The sequence below is a fragment of the Canis aureus genome, chromosome 7 (assembly GCF_053574225.1).
Source record: "Canis aureus isolate CA01 chromosome 7, VMU_Caureus_v.1.0, whole genome shotgun sequence".
Lineage (NCBI taxonomy): Eukaryota > Metazoa > Chordata > Mammalia > Carnivora > Canidae > Canis > Canis aureus.
The window spans coordinates 58,881,779-58,896,587 of NC_135617.1; the positions used below are offsets into that span (position 1 = coordinate 58,881,779).

The 14,809-nt window shown below is 46.8% G+C and overlaps 1 protein-coding gene across 13 annotated transcripts in view; it reads right to left on the minus strand.

Moving 5' to 3' along the window:
* Window positions 1-14,809, minus strand: part of RUNX2 (RUNX family transcription factor 2) — a 326,623-nt gene that overhangs the window by 222,138 nt on the left and 89,676 nt on the right. For all 13 annotated transcript variants that reach the window (XR_013383457.1, XR_013383458.1, XR_013383456.1 and 10 more), the window contains exon 3: window positions 8,030-8,376. Coding sequence is in view for 10 of the 13 variants with exons in the window: in XM_077903809.1 (XP_077759935.1) it covers window positions 8,030-8,376 (347 nt within the window). In the remaining 3 variants the exon portion in view is untranslated. The remainder of the gene's footprint in view (window positions 1-8,029; window positions 8,377-14,809) is intronic.

Below are 14,809 nucleotides of genomic sequence, written 5' to 3' on the forward strand. Positions count from 1 at the left end.
GTGGCATAGATTAAAAAAAAAAATACTTGGCCAAACTTGGCCAAACTTTATTCTGTCTTGGCCCATCTGCCATCTTGAAATGACACAGTTGCCTCCTTACTCTTCAACAGCTGACCTGCAGCAGATTAACTCAGTCAAGTAAGGATCCAGATAATCAGTCTCTGAGGTCCACAAACATTTTCACTGCTCCAAGGCTAGGATCACACTTTTAACAGAGGTCAGCTGACTTGCAAATGGGCACCTCTGTTTAATGACAAGGCTGGTAAGGGAACGTTGGTGCACAGGCTGCTCTGTCACATAGACGTACTATTCTTAATCCATTACCAAGCCCCTGTTCCTTGATAATATCCTTTTTCCCAACTAACTTCCACGATCCTATATTCAGATTATTTCCATCTCTTTCTCATTCAACTTCCAGATGCCCTGGTGGTGACTAAGCAATGGTTCCAGCTACAGTAGCCCATCACCTCTCTGATAATAACACCCACATGCACTTGCCTATCTGGCAAATATCCCACAGATCCTTCTCCTATGCCTAGTACTGCTCTCTCCTTTGTCGAGATTTCCACAAGGCAAACCTAAGCATTTGATTCCATGCTCCCAATACAATTTGTACCTACTCTCATTAAAGCAAGTTTTTACAGTGTGATAAAACAGACGCTGTAACTATATGTATGCTTTGGGGCTGAGTTTTCCCCACTCATGACCCACACCCCAGCACACCTCTACTAAGACCCTCTGTTCCATGCAGACAACCAACCACACACAAAAAAACTTGCTGATATTTTTTTTCCGCCCTTGCTTTTTCTCTTAGTCTGTTTCTCAATGCCATGCCATGACTTCTTCAGCCCATTGTTATTCAGCTTAAAATCCTACACCCTCCCTTCCCTACAGAACCCATTTCCACAGCACCCTGCTGTACTCAAATGATCCTCATTTCCACGTGTATATATATTAGTGATCTATCTACTCCTTTTGATCCACTAGCCCAAAGTTATAAGACTCATTCCTAGGAGACTAAATTATATTGGAAACTACATGAGAGAAAGGCCGTCACTGGTCTTGCTCACCACCATATGCCCAGCACTCAAACAGCACCTAGCCCATGGTGTGTGATAAATAATTCTGAAAGAAATTGATGAAAGAGCTCCATAAAGAGCATCATCTCCCACAGCCAATAGTCTGTGAGGCTACCAGCTGAAACTCCAAGACAGAGAAACCAGTTAAAGGCTGAGTCAGCATCTCTCGGTAACAGAAACATGCTCTTGCACCAAACTAGTTTTCTGATAACTTTTTCTGTCCCAGAGAATAGAGGACCGCTGACTATCCTACTGGTTATTCGATTCAATCTGAGAAGTCTTCCAGGCCAAGCGCAAAACCCTTGAGACCATGATTTCCTCCTTGCATACTTGATCTAGTGCCTTGAGGGGCTGCCTGAATAGTCTCTTAATGGAGCAATTTTCGATTTTTCAAATTCACAAGGCTAACAAAGTGAACATTTGAAAATATTGAAATAATTGACCATGTTTGGCCAGTATGCATCTGAAAGCTTGACATTTTTTACACTCAGCATATTGTGTTTTGGCACCTGCCGTGTGGCTTCTGATGTCAAAGTAAAGATGGAACCAGTAAGCATATTAATGAAGGCAGAAAAGTTTGTACTGCTCAGAAGAAAATGAATGTACCAAAAATCAAGAGGCCTCTCTTTTTTCCCACCTCTCTTTTACATCTGCTATGATGTCACGCAAATAACTTATCTCCAGGAACCACAGTTTTCCAATATAAATTGGAAATAATTTTTTTTAAGTCTGTATTACATAGAAGATATTGTGTAAGTAGAGGGTAATTACAATGATGTACTTTTTGTAAGATGAGGCGGCTGACCTCGGTTCCAAGTCTGCTGTGTGCTAAACATGGGCTTTGACTTAGCATCCTGAAAGGGTTCAATTGGACATGTAATTCTTTACTTCATGTCTTGAGATGTTTTTTGGTGTTGCTGAGAGATAAAAGAATGACTGCTGATGGGTTTCACTTCTGTCTGGCTAAATTTAAAAAAAAAAAATAAAGAAATCTGCCCCAATATAAAGATTTTCAAGAGTTCTGGGACATTATTATTTTACTGCATATTTTTAACATAATGGATTTTTTTTTTTAGTTAGAAGAAAAGGAAAATTGATTCAATATGGGAAAATATGAAAGAAAAGATCCCTAAGAGTGAAATACACAAATCTACTTTTCTTTGCTTAAGCAGCAGAATAATGACCATGTTAAATATTGGTATGCTTTATGTATTACACTTAATAACAAAACAAATAGGTAATCACAAATTGTGTGAGTGTTCTAGGAGGCTTAGAACTTGGCCTAAAAATGAAATGCTCACACAATGTGGTGACAACTTTTCCTGTTATGGCTGAACTCTATTTTTAATGGCTAAACATATTGGTTTTTTTCTACTGTTCACTCTACCAAATCAGATGCCTAATGTTTTTCTGAGGAAAAGAAAAGAGGGAGTACTGTATTTGACTTTATATCAATCAGAAGTATAATTATATGTCAGAGAGTTTTTTTAAAAAGTAGATCTCTGAAGCTAAAAAGTTTTCCTTGGAGATTCGCAACTGTGTTTATCTAAAGGAAAACCAAAAGAATCAAGAAATTTTTACACATTTCGTCTGTACCAAACCCAAGCAATGGAAAACATTTTAAAGGGTAGAGAGCAGTCAAAAATCGCTGTTTAACTAGTTAGGAGTAAGCACACATTAAAATTTGTTTCCATACTACCCAACACAAAAGTTCCGTTCTGCAAAGAATGGTTTGTGATGAAACCTTAACAATTACATTTCCAAATTGTTTTTAGAATATAAAGTCTACCAATTCAAGAAAATTCATGGAGAAGAGGGAAGTAATTTTGTGTTCTAACATTTCAGAACAGAGAAAGAGGTTCCTTTATTTATTAGCGCACCTCACTAGAACTAGCATTTAAATCACATGATACACAGCTTGTGCAAAATTAAGTAAAAGGATACTTAACCCTTAGAAACTACTGAAATTTTGTATGAGACTCCTTATGACTAAATCTGTGAATTACTCTAAAAGAGCAGCAATACAGATTTAGCTCAGACCCTTAAAATTGTTTTTGTGGTCTTATTGTATGGAATTTAAAATTGCCTTTGACATTTCCATGGACAGAAGTCTAATTTTAACCAATCAATTACTCTTCCAGACCAATATCATTTGGCACATTGTACTTGCAGCAAAAGTGAAATATAATTCCTTTTCAAGATAAAATCTGATCAAATCTTTTTTTGGAATAAAAAGATGCAAGGGCACAATTGCAAAAAGGGGAAATTGTATTCCTACAGCAATTATTTAAAGATGACTTCAAGTAAACTATTAAAAGTTTTCACAAAAGTCACAGCTAACTTTTAGAATTTAACCTAGAATTTAGGAAAACCCAACCGAATCGTAGAGAAAAAAATAAACACAATATAAAATACCATTTTACAATTTTAAAAATATATGTCAAAAAATAATTTGATGGAAATTATTTCAATACAAGCCAGGAATTTACGTGCCATGTATCAAGCTGGTTTAGATCATCTAACAATGGATGTTCTGGAATTTTGAGAGGAGACAAACAGCAATGCCAAATGGGAGAACATAATGAGAGATATCTTAACCATGCCTGTTTCCAAATAGACGTTTTTCATAAAATTTTTAAAATATTTATTTTCCACCTAAAATTCTGTGTTTCAACTACCTTTTATATATTCAATGCTAAAATTTTTAACTTTAATTTTTTTTACACATAGAGGCATAACACATAAATGTATCTGTCCTCACACAACTTGAAATCTATTGTGATTTACATAATTTTGCATAAAAATTCATAGCAGGCTTAATAAAGTTTTAATAGGTTTAATAATCCATTTTCCTTTGTTTAGGTATAATTGCCTTCAAAAAGACACAAACACAAAACCTGATTACTACATATGTTAGGAAAATAAAACTCACTAATGTCAAATATAGTCGCATCCTTGTTTTTTGAAGAGAAAAATGGCCAATGATGTTGAAAAATTATTTTCAAATAAGAACTGCTCTATCATTTTGAAACCCTACTTATGACAAATACTGAAAGGTATCATTAAACATACAGAATTAACTATGAGTAATAGATCACATATCTAAAAATGTGTTTTCTTTCTTTAACATTGCCAGAAAAACATATGATACGAGTAAATATATAGTCCAGTGTTCTCTAACCTAAAACAGCACAATAGCCTTGCACCACTTTTAGTTTTAAAATATACATCTGGACTTAAAATTTCTGCATAGCGTTTCTTTCAGCTTGAAGCTATTTAAAGCAACTGAGTTATAAACCCCGAACACCAGGCTTCATGGTGGAAATGCTGACAGACCCCTAACTATAAGGGTGCTACTGGATGCAAAGTTGACATATTCTCTCCCTATTTCTACTAGACTATTAACTAATGAACCAAATTTGCAAATCGTTTTTTTTTTTTTTTTTTTTTTTGGTCACTAGAACTATCTAGGACAGAAAGGGCATGGGGATCCTCTAATAGTATCCTTTAACTATTTTAAGCTTTCAGCGACATACACCTGAAAGAAATGTTAAAAATATTTATTTCCATTTCCTTGACACCTGGAAGGACTGAACATTACAAAACTGCAGAACCTTGTTAAAAATATAATACTAATAAAATAACTTTGCATATTTTAAAACATACTAGTTGTTTTTGCATTTTTAAATGCGGAGTATAAGCAATTTATAAGTATTCTTGGATAATCCCAAAACAAGATCAGATGAGCAACACTAATTTGTCACTTACGTCTTAGTATAATACGTTGTCAATATCATTTTGAGGTATTATTTTAAATTAACACATCAAAACACCATATATTGAATTCACTTCTGATTCTTTACAATGCTGAGTTCAGTGTCACAGACATAAAATATGGGCCCAATAAATATTGTATTGATTTGAATCCCAGATTTCTCCACAATTAATTTCTCTGGGTTTGTGTTTTTAAATATATTTACCTATCTATTATCCACCCAACAACACTATAACTTACTTTGTACATAGCTCTAAATACGATAGCCAAATTGTGGTCACCACTTCTAAAACTGAGACTTTTTCATATTATTTCTTCAATGCATATGTATTTGATTATGTTACAAGGGTGTAGAAAGTCTACCGAGCTCAGGCTTTTATCTCAAAAGAAAGGTAAAGAGAGATTGTTTTTACTAACATTCAGATGAAAACAATAAAAAATGTTGTCAAAATCTGGATGTTCCAAATCTCTACACATCTTTTTCAGCAGAGACAAAACTTACACACTGAGTGGACCTCAGCTATCACCATCTGTCTGAATTTTCTTAAATACAGGTATGGGGGTGGGGGAACACAGCAAATCAAGTCTTAAATTAACTCAATTTATTTTTTCAATTAATATGAATGAAAATACTTAATTTAACATGGCCATGTATGGTTTTGTTTACTGGTTAAAAGTAAAGCTGCTCTGTAATTAACAATAAGGATGATTAAAAGAAAACAATTCACTTTCAAAATAATTTTAAAAGGGCAGTAGTGAGAAAACCTAAAGATAACCAAAATATCTGAGAATAGCTCAAAAGGCACTGCATTCTATCTTTACACCAAAAAGATCATTTCTATCCAAAATAACAAGGCTCAAAATCGACTCAGCACCAGAAATACAGGAGAATAGTTCAAAACAGTTATATCTTCAGCACGTCTATTCAGCCGAAGAAAACAGAATGTAGAATACCAAACATCTAAATGGTATCTTTTAAAATGTAGGCACCCACCCTTCTATTTCCATACATCCTAACTTGGAATGCTTGACGTGGCATTTTTATAGACAAAAATACCTAGGTATTTGTATTTGCTGTTTTCATCCAGGTTTTTTGTTGGTGATTTAAGGGGTTTTTTTTTTTGGGGGGGGGGACAAATTTCCACTCCTTGCTGAAGGCGAATTAGAACATTCTGGGCCTGCGGATGATTAACATCATAAAAGATATCTCTGGTGTGGAAATGCGAATTTCTCTAATTCACATACATTCTGAACTTTTCGCATTTCAAGGAGGAAAGCGTTAACCTACAAAATGGGTGGTTTATAAAAGGAGAAATGGGACGGTTAAAAAATACACACACACACACACACACACACACACACTTCTTGAACCAACTGCAAAATGAAACCTGCCCAGAATGCAACATCCCCTTTCCTCCACAATTCATTCTGACTTCTCTTCTGATAGAAGACCCAGCTAGATAACCGGCTCTAAATGACCTGGACGCCTCTCTCTTTCCACCCCACCCACACACTGAATCTGAACCGGTGCGTGGGGTGGGGGGCGATCCACAACAGGGGACCGCCAGGGGCCTGCGGGTGTGTGGCCACAAGGTCCACGGTGGAGGCCCTGGCACGATCCCCCCCTCCTCCCGCCCCCCAACCTGGCCAGGCCTCGCTAACCCTGCTGTCCACAGATCCCAGATCCCAGGGGACCCAGGCCCACCTTTCCCAAGTCCAGAGGCCACGGCCAGGCCGGGCGAGGCTCCTTTCCCAGTCTGGCCCGCCGCCCGCTCCACCCCGGGCGCCCAGTCCCGCGAGTGTGAACTGCCCCGGGAACCGGTTCCCCATCAGCCCAGCGCGCGCCGGCCGGGGGCTCCGCGCCTCCCCCTGGCGAGGGCCGCCCGGGAAAGCCGGCCCGCGTCCTGGAGAGCCGCCGGGGACCGCGAGGGGCTCGGGACCCTGCCCCCCCGAACCTGCCCAGGCCGCGGCTACCGCCCGCCGCCCACGCCCGCCCTGCAGCTAACGGGCCGCGGCGGGCGGAGGAGGCCGCGGGGCGCGGGGAGCGCTCTCAGGCCTCGGGGTCGCTCCTCCACGCCCAGGCCCCGGACCGCGGCCCCCCACGACCTTTCAGAAGCAGGAGGGCCCTCTGGGACTCAAGTCCCTTAAAAGTCCCCAGAAGAGAAATCCGCAAACTTTCACCTCCTTTTTCAAGGCGGCGGTGCCAAGGCATCCCCCGGGTTTCCCTTATCCCTCCCAGGTGGGGTGAGGCGGGGGGCCGGGGCCAGCTCCCGGAGGCGCCCCCGCCCCCGCCCCCGCCCCCCCGCCGGCCACCTCCCCGCACCGAGGGTCCAGCGCCCGGGGCTCCGGGGCTCCGGGGCTCCCCCGCCTCGGGGCGCGCGGCGACCTGGCGGCCCCGCCTTCCTCCCGCTAACGGGCACGGCGCGGGGCTGCGCGCCCCCCGAGCGCCCCGGTCCTGTGTCACCCTCAGGCCTCCCGGAGCCCCCCGATTTGCCCGGGACCCTCTCGGACGCCGGTCCCGCGGCCCGCGCGCCACAGCCGGCACCCGGCGCCCCGCCCCGGACGCTAGCGCGCGGCGCCGGCACCCCACGAACGCTGGCCCCCCAGAGCCGGGAGAGGCCGGGCCGCCGAGGCGCCCGCGGCAGGGGCAGGGGCAGGGGCGCCAAGCCGGGCGGAGGGGCGTCTGCGCCGCGGGGCGAGCGTGGGAGCGCGCGGGACCCCGGGGAGGGGCGGCGCCGGCAGCCCGCGCTGCGCCGCCGGCGGGTGAGCCCTGCGCCCGGGGCGCGCGGTCGGGGGCAGGAGGCCGGGGCTCCCAGCCCCGGGGAGTGGGGGCGGGGGGCGGCGCCCGGAGCGGCACCGAGGGGCTCCTGGGGGAGGGGGCACGGCTCGGGGGAGCGGGTTGGGACGTCGCCGGGGCCCCGGGGTAGTGAACGGCTCCAGGGGCCAGGGGCTGAGCGCTGGCCGCGGGCACAGGTGGGAGAGGGAAGGATCTGCGCGGGGCCATCACCCCCGACCCGCCGAGGGATCCGGGGGCAGAGGGCCAGTGGGGGCGGCCCTCGGGGGAGAGCCCCCGAGGTGGGCGGCCGAGGGCCCCGGCCCCCCGCGGGCACGGAGACGCTGGCGGGCAGGTCCCGCGGCGCCCGGCCGGGGGCGGGGGGCGGCCGCAGCTGCTCACCTTGAAGGCCACGGGCAGGGTCTTGTTGCAGCGCCAGTGCGAGGGCAGCACAGAGCACAGGAAGTTGGGGCTGTCGGTGCGGACGAGCTCGGCCGGGTGGTCAGCGATGATCTCGACCATGGTGCGGTTGTCGTGCGGCGGCCGCAACCGGGGCACCGCGGCCGCCGCTGCCGCCGCCGCCGCCGCCGCCGCCGCCGCCGCCTCCTGCTGCTGCTGCTGTTGCTGCTGCTGCTGCTGCTGTTGCTGCTGCTGCTGCTGTTGCGCAGCCACCACCGGGCTCACGTCGCTCATCTTGCCGGGCTGCAGGCTGCTGGAGGGAGGGCTGAAGCGCCGGCTGGTGCTCGGATCTACGGGAATACGCATCACAACAGCCACAAGTTAGCGAAGTGGCCGGGGGAGGGGGAGGAGGGTGGAAATGAGGGGCGAGGAGGAGGAAATTGGGGGGGTGGAGGCGAGACGGGGGGAAAGGGGATGGAGGTGATGGGGCCGAGGAGGTGAGAAATCAAGTTCGATGAAGCCGACTGCCGGGGAGTAGTCTGACGGGGGCCAGCGGCGGCGATGCGGAGCAGTCGGGTGGGCGGGTGGGCGGGCGGGGAGACCCGGGGGCACAGATCTTGCCGGAGCCTTCGGAACGCCCGCGGTGGCAGCTGAGAACCGGCGCGGGGATGCGTGCGGCCTGGGGCGGCGGGGGCTTCAGGTTGCAGCGCGGCGCGGGGTCCCTTGGGGCGCCGCGTCCTGGGTGCGCTGGCGCCCCCTCCCAGGTGGAGTCCGGTGGTGGATCGCGGTGGGCTCAGCAGTCCAGCCCCGGGCCGGCGTGGCCGCGCGCTGCCCGCCACCGCCGCGCCGCGCGCGCAGCTCCCCAGCTGCAGGCGTCCGCGTCCGCGTCCGCGCCCGCCCTCCCGCGCCGCCGCCTCCGCCGCCTCCGCCGCCTCCGCCGCGGCCTCCGCTCCCCCCGCGCCCGCCGCGCGCTCAGATTCCTGCCGCGGCGGCTGCCAGCCCGGCTCCCCGGCTCCGCTCCTTCCTCTCCTGTCTCCTCTTCTGGCCTTCTCCCGGCCACCTCCTTGCATCCACTGCCTCCTGCTCTGTGCACAGCGCCCCTGACCCTCGCGCGTCCAGGTGCCTGGAGGGGAGTCGCGGGCAGCGGACCTCGAGCCGGGGTGAGGCGCAGCCGCTGCCGCCGCCCGCCGGCCAGAGCGGGAGCCGGGGCGCAGCGCGCAGCTTCCGCAGCCGGAGAGGCGGCCCCGGCGGAGGGGAATCTCGCCTGATCGGTCCTCTCGCTGCTCCCCGACCCAGGACGAGGAACCCCCTCTTGGTCGCACGGGCTGAAGCCGAGACGCCAGAGAGCCGCGGGCTGGACTGACTGTCGTTATTTTTCGTTGTAACTTCAGGAGAGGAGGAAGGAAAATTCTTGAGCGGCTGTGCTGACTTCTCGGCACTCTTCACCCTTCCCCCACCCCACCCCCCACCTCTGCCGGAGCGGCTCCCAGGGGGGGAAAAAATGATTTTGCAGAGTTTGGGTGCTTTTTTGTCTTAAGTGACACAAAAAATTGGGGTGGAGAGGACACTCGTCAAATAGTTTTTAGAAACTCAAGTGGTTGGCTGGACACTTTTTCTTTCTATATTCAAACTTGTCGTTCCTAGAGAACAAGGATGAGTTTTTTGGGGTTTTTTTTTTTCTTTCTCTCTCTCTCTCTCTTTTTTTTTCTTTTCTTTTTAAGGACCGGAAAACTGTCAGTTGGATGATTAAAATTAGTTGCAAAAACCTTGCTGAGGAAAAACCCCAGCAGTTTTCCATGAATTTCAATCTTTTATTAAGTCTATTCTGCATCTAAAACTAAGTCTAATACCTTAACTTTCTTCCCCACCACTCCCGGGGGGGGAGGGGGAGGAGGAATAAAAATACAAAATAAAATATCCAAAATGCTTCATTGGCTATTTATTTATGTATTCATTTCCCAATGTGGGTTTAAAAAGCGACTTTGGATCCCCCAAAAAGTTGTGGTCGAGAGGATGAAGGAGCGCGGAAAAAAAGCGGCAGTTTTACCTAAAATGTGGTTTTTGGAGGCTGGGATTTCTAATGATTAGGTTTTTGTGGTTTATATAGACACGACTCTGGCTAAGGCGATCATTACGCTGATGAGAGTCAGAAGCACGTGGGTGTCTCCGACCAGCCTCAAACTCGGAACCTTCAAAACAAATAAAACAATGTGCGGCGCCCGCAGAAGCCGGAAAATCCGCTTGAGGCCATTGCACCCCCAAAAGGGGGACACAGGGCCCTTTCCCCTCCTTGCTGTATACTGCGACCTTCCTTGCTTCCTGTCAAACTCCTTTACACCTCCCTTTACACCTCGAAAACGTGTCTGCAAGAACAATCCTAGTTGCCAAAATCTCAAAGATTCCCAACAGGGTAGCTGACACCCATCATCAGTGATTTTATGAAATAAATGAAAAAACTTATAACACTTCGCCCTGGGAGTATTCTGGAATAAAGATAGTTGAGTCATCACTCATTCCCCCCACCCCCATCTTATTTAAAACAATTCACGTGCCCATTAATTGGCGTTTTTACTGCTCACTCAGCGCGGATGCCTCTGTCACCCCGGTAGCGACCTGCCACGACCCTCCCCGGCCGGTTTTCCAGCCCAGCGTGCCCTCGCCCAGTGGGCGCCCGCGTCTGCGCCTCTGAAGGTGCCTGGAAGGGCTGAGGGGGCGCGGGGCGCGGGGCGCGGGAGGGGGGGGCCGGGGCCAGTCACGGACTCTGGAGCCCATTTCAAGCGCACAGGGAACGTGGAGGCTGTCCTCATGTGACGGGACGAGAGGCTTGCCCTCCAAGGAGAGGCGCCCGCGACAGAGGGGCCTCCACCCGCCGGGCGGACGGGTGGGGGCTGGGGTGCACGGGCGTGAGGCCTCGCGGGGGTCACTACGGAGCTCAGGGGACACTGCTCGGTCCTTCCTCCCCGGGGCTTCCTCTGCACCTTCTCTTTCTCCCTTCCCTACTCCACGCCTCCCTCCTGCGTCGCACCCTCTCCCAGGTTACTCTCCACCTTCCCGCCTCTCCCCAAAATACCCCCCCACCCAGAGACGCGCGCCTCCTCCGCGCGCCCCTCCCGCCTCCTCGGCCTTCCCACGGCCGCTTGCCACCCCGCGTGCCACATTCGGCGCCCCGCGCGATGACTCCCCCTCCCTAACCCACTCCTAGCCCCCGGCCTCCTGGCCTCCGGCCCCGGCGCCAGGGGATGCGAGACAACCCCCCTGATCGGAGGAACTGGACGCGCAGCGAGGAACCCAGCAGCTGTTTCCTGCGCGTGCGATTTTTAATTATCTTTTCCGTCACAGGGGAGAGCTCTAACCCTGGGCACCGCCGCGCAGCCTGTGCGCACAGGGTCGAGTGTTCCCCAGCCGCAAGCGGCCGTAACTGTAACCCCTCCAAAAAAAAAAGAGAGAGAGAGAGAGACCACACCACATCCATGACTCTCCTACCTTACACACCTACTCGCATACACTGGGACATGCACTCTCCCATAGCCACATGCTGGCACTCAGGTACACACGCACACATGCACACACACACACACACACACACACACTCCAAGGTTGCTTGCTTTATTTTGGTTTGGTTCGGTTTGGTTTTATTTGGGGCATGTTGTACCACTGTCTAACGAAGACCTCTGACTTGTTTTGTTTGGGTTTTAAATGCGTAGGGGCTGCAAAGCAGGGAAAAAGTTACAGGAACTGGATTATATCCGTGGTCAAAGGGAGGTAGGAATTCAGTGACTACCCTCCTAGGGTGGTGATAGGAGGCTGTCCTTCTCCCAGGAAGTCCACAAGAACAGGGAACTCCCAGAAAATCTGAGGATGCTAAGTCAATATTTCAAATACAGGCGACCAGAGGGGCTTTTGCAAATAAATTCTAGAGCATTTTGAATTTAAGTAATCATATTGGAGAATTTTCCTTTCTTTCTGCCTCTGTTCTGTCCTGTCTTTGTTTTACTTGGAGGATATAGTAAAACATGCAGGCCTCAGTGGTTGGGTACCTTGACTGGGGATTTTCAAGGCGATTTAATCAATGGTGAGTTATTTATTTTAATTAATCATGTCCGGTAATTTAGCTTTTATAGCCTTCCTTGGGCATCTTCCCTCCATTTTATATTTCAGTGAAACTAATATAAGCAGCTCTTGGAAGTTACTGGTCTTGGATCCCTTAAAATATCCTACAGTTATTTATAATGTGGAAATGAAATTTTCCACTGAATACCCTAACATCGTTTCAGGTATCTGGCACAGCAGATTTTCAGTCTCCTTTCAAAAATATCCTCTTGGTGAACATTCACACTTTCAGCTGGAACCAACTGAGCCTGGAACTGATGATGTCTTGGCTCAGAGCGTTTTACTTAACAGAAGAAAACATTTTTACAGACCCCTAAACCAAACCTCTCCTGGTAATAGTAGGCACATAGGAAAACCATGAGATTTTTCATATGTGTATTTTCTGCTATAGTTTGCATGATCTCACTCTTGAGTTTAGATTTTCTTCTACCTCAAAATGTTCAGAACAAATCACTCACTAGATTCCTATTCCTACTCAGAAGTATTCATCTTTTCTGTTGTATATTATGGCATACAAAAGAACATACTTTTTTTCTGAAAATGTGGCTACTCTGGAAGACACAGGCATATGCTTTCCCCTCCATCTCTTTTAATATTTAATATAACCATTTAGTAACCACACCTGCCAATTCTGACTTGCCAGACAAAGAAAATGAGATGTAAAAGAGTCAAATTATTTATCTAGGAAAGGAACTGAATCCCCCAAACCAGGAACATAGCCCATACTTCTTCCATTCAGGTTTCATCTTATAACCTCTATAAATTATTTTATATATACTTTTCCTTGATGAAAAGTAAGAAAGTCACTCTAAAATCTTAAAATGGTTTTCAGTGGACCACCTGATAAAATGAGACAAACTCTCAAATGTGCATTAGAAAATCATGGACAGGGATGCCTGGCAGCTAAATGGTTGAACTGCTGCCTTCAGCTCAGGTTGTATCCTGCGGTCCTGGGTGGAATTCCGCATCAGGTTCCCTGCAGGGCTTCTCCCTCTGCCTATATTTCTGCCTCTCTGTGTGTCTCTTATGAATAAGTTAATAAAATATTTTTAAAAAATCATGGACATAGTGTTGATCAATAAAGTTCTGAATGTGTCATTGGGAAAACTTTATAAACAGAACCATCTTTAGAGAGTTTTTCCTTTGGGCTGTGATTGAGTGAACGCTACCCAGCCCTTGAGGAAGCAGCACTGCACTAGACCAGGAACTGTCCCACTACAGCCCAATGGCCAAATCTGGCCAGATGCCTAATTGTATAACCTACAAGTTATGAACAATTTTTTGCATTATTAAATAGATGGAAAAACTAAAAGAAGAATAATATTATATGAACATGATATGAAATTCAAGTGTCAGGGTCCACAAATAAAGTTGTACACAGCTATATTAATCTGATTTTGCATTTGTCTATAGCTGCCTTCACCTAAAACAGCAGAACTATGTAGTTGGGACAACAACTGTATGGCCTGCAAAGCCTAAAATATTTAATATCTGGGTTTTTTGCAGAAAAAGTTCACCAATCCTAAAATGAAAGGGGTGGTGGGACCCTGGTGATATGGGACAGCAGAAAGGGGTAGATATTAAAGAAGGCATTGGGATGGAGTCATGTATAAGGCCCAGATCAGGTTTTTGTTTTTCTTTTTAAGGGAAAATTGCTTTCTTTAACTTATTCTTTTCTGTATAAAATGTTAATCAATTAGACTAATTTTTTCCAGTTAATAATTTTGCATGTAGAAAGAAAAAGAGGAGTTAGTGCTTTTCCATGAGCTCCTTAAAAACCATTGTCATACACACCTCTTTATGCCAGTATCTTCCATTGCCCTTTCAGAGGCACATGAACCGAATCAATGAGAAAAGACCAAAGGAATTTCATGTAAAGTGAACATGAAAAAATAGGTGAAGACTTTAATAGGTTTATTCCATCTGTTTTACAGATGATTATACAAGAAACATAAATAAGCTTATCAAGAATCTTTTAGTATATAATATTTTCACAAGTGCAATATATACTTTTAAGATAGTTAGTTCAATAATTTAAGATATCCCAAAGCTTTCAGACATATTTATCCATTTTGATTTTTTTATTGTTAAATTCTACATGATCAGGATACCTGGATGGCTCAGTAGTTGAGCATCTGCCTTTGGCTCACGTCATGATCAGAGATCCAGTCCCACATTGGGTTCCCTGTTTGGAGCCTGCTTCTCCCTCTGCCTATGTCTCTGTCTCTCTGTGTCTCTCATGAATAAATAAATAAAATCTTTATAAATAAGTATATAAATAAATTCTACACCATCTTTTTTCCCTTTGTCAGCGGACCTATAATGCTTTGCATGGCCGTAACAACAGATGAAATGTTAGCATTCCCACAGGTCATTCTCAGGTATTGTCATAAAAGGGCTGACACTCGCCCCATGATCTTTCAGAAACACATTTATGGAGCATCTGTCTAATTGCTTTCCAGGAATGTCACTGTCTGAAGTGGCATGCATTGTGTTTGATTAAAATACCAATCTACTAAATGACATCCTATTTACTTAAAGACACCAGTGTAATTTCTAAAAGGTGTCTAATTTATTTTCCCAGAGTCAAGAAAAATGAAACTAATTTTTGGTATTTTGGTGTTAGTAATTGTCCTGTGGCAGTAGCAGAAGTAGTAGAAGTTTATAGAAGTC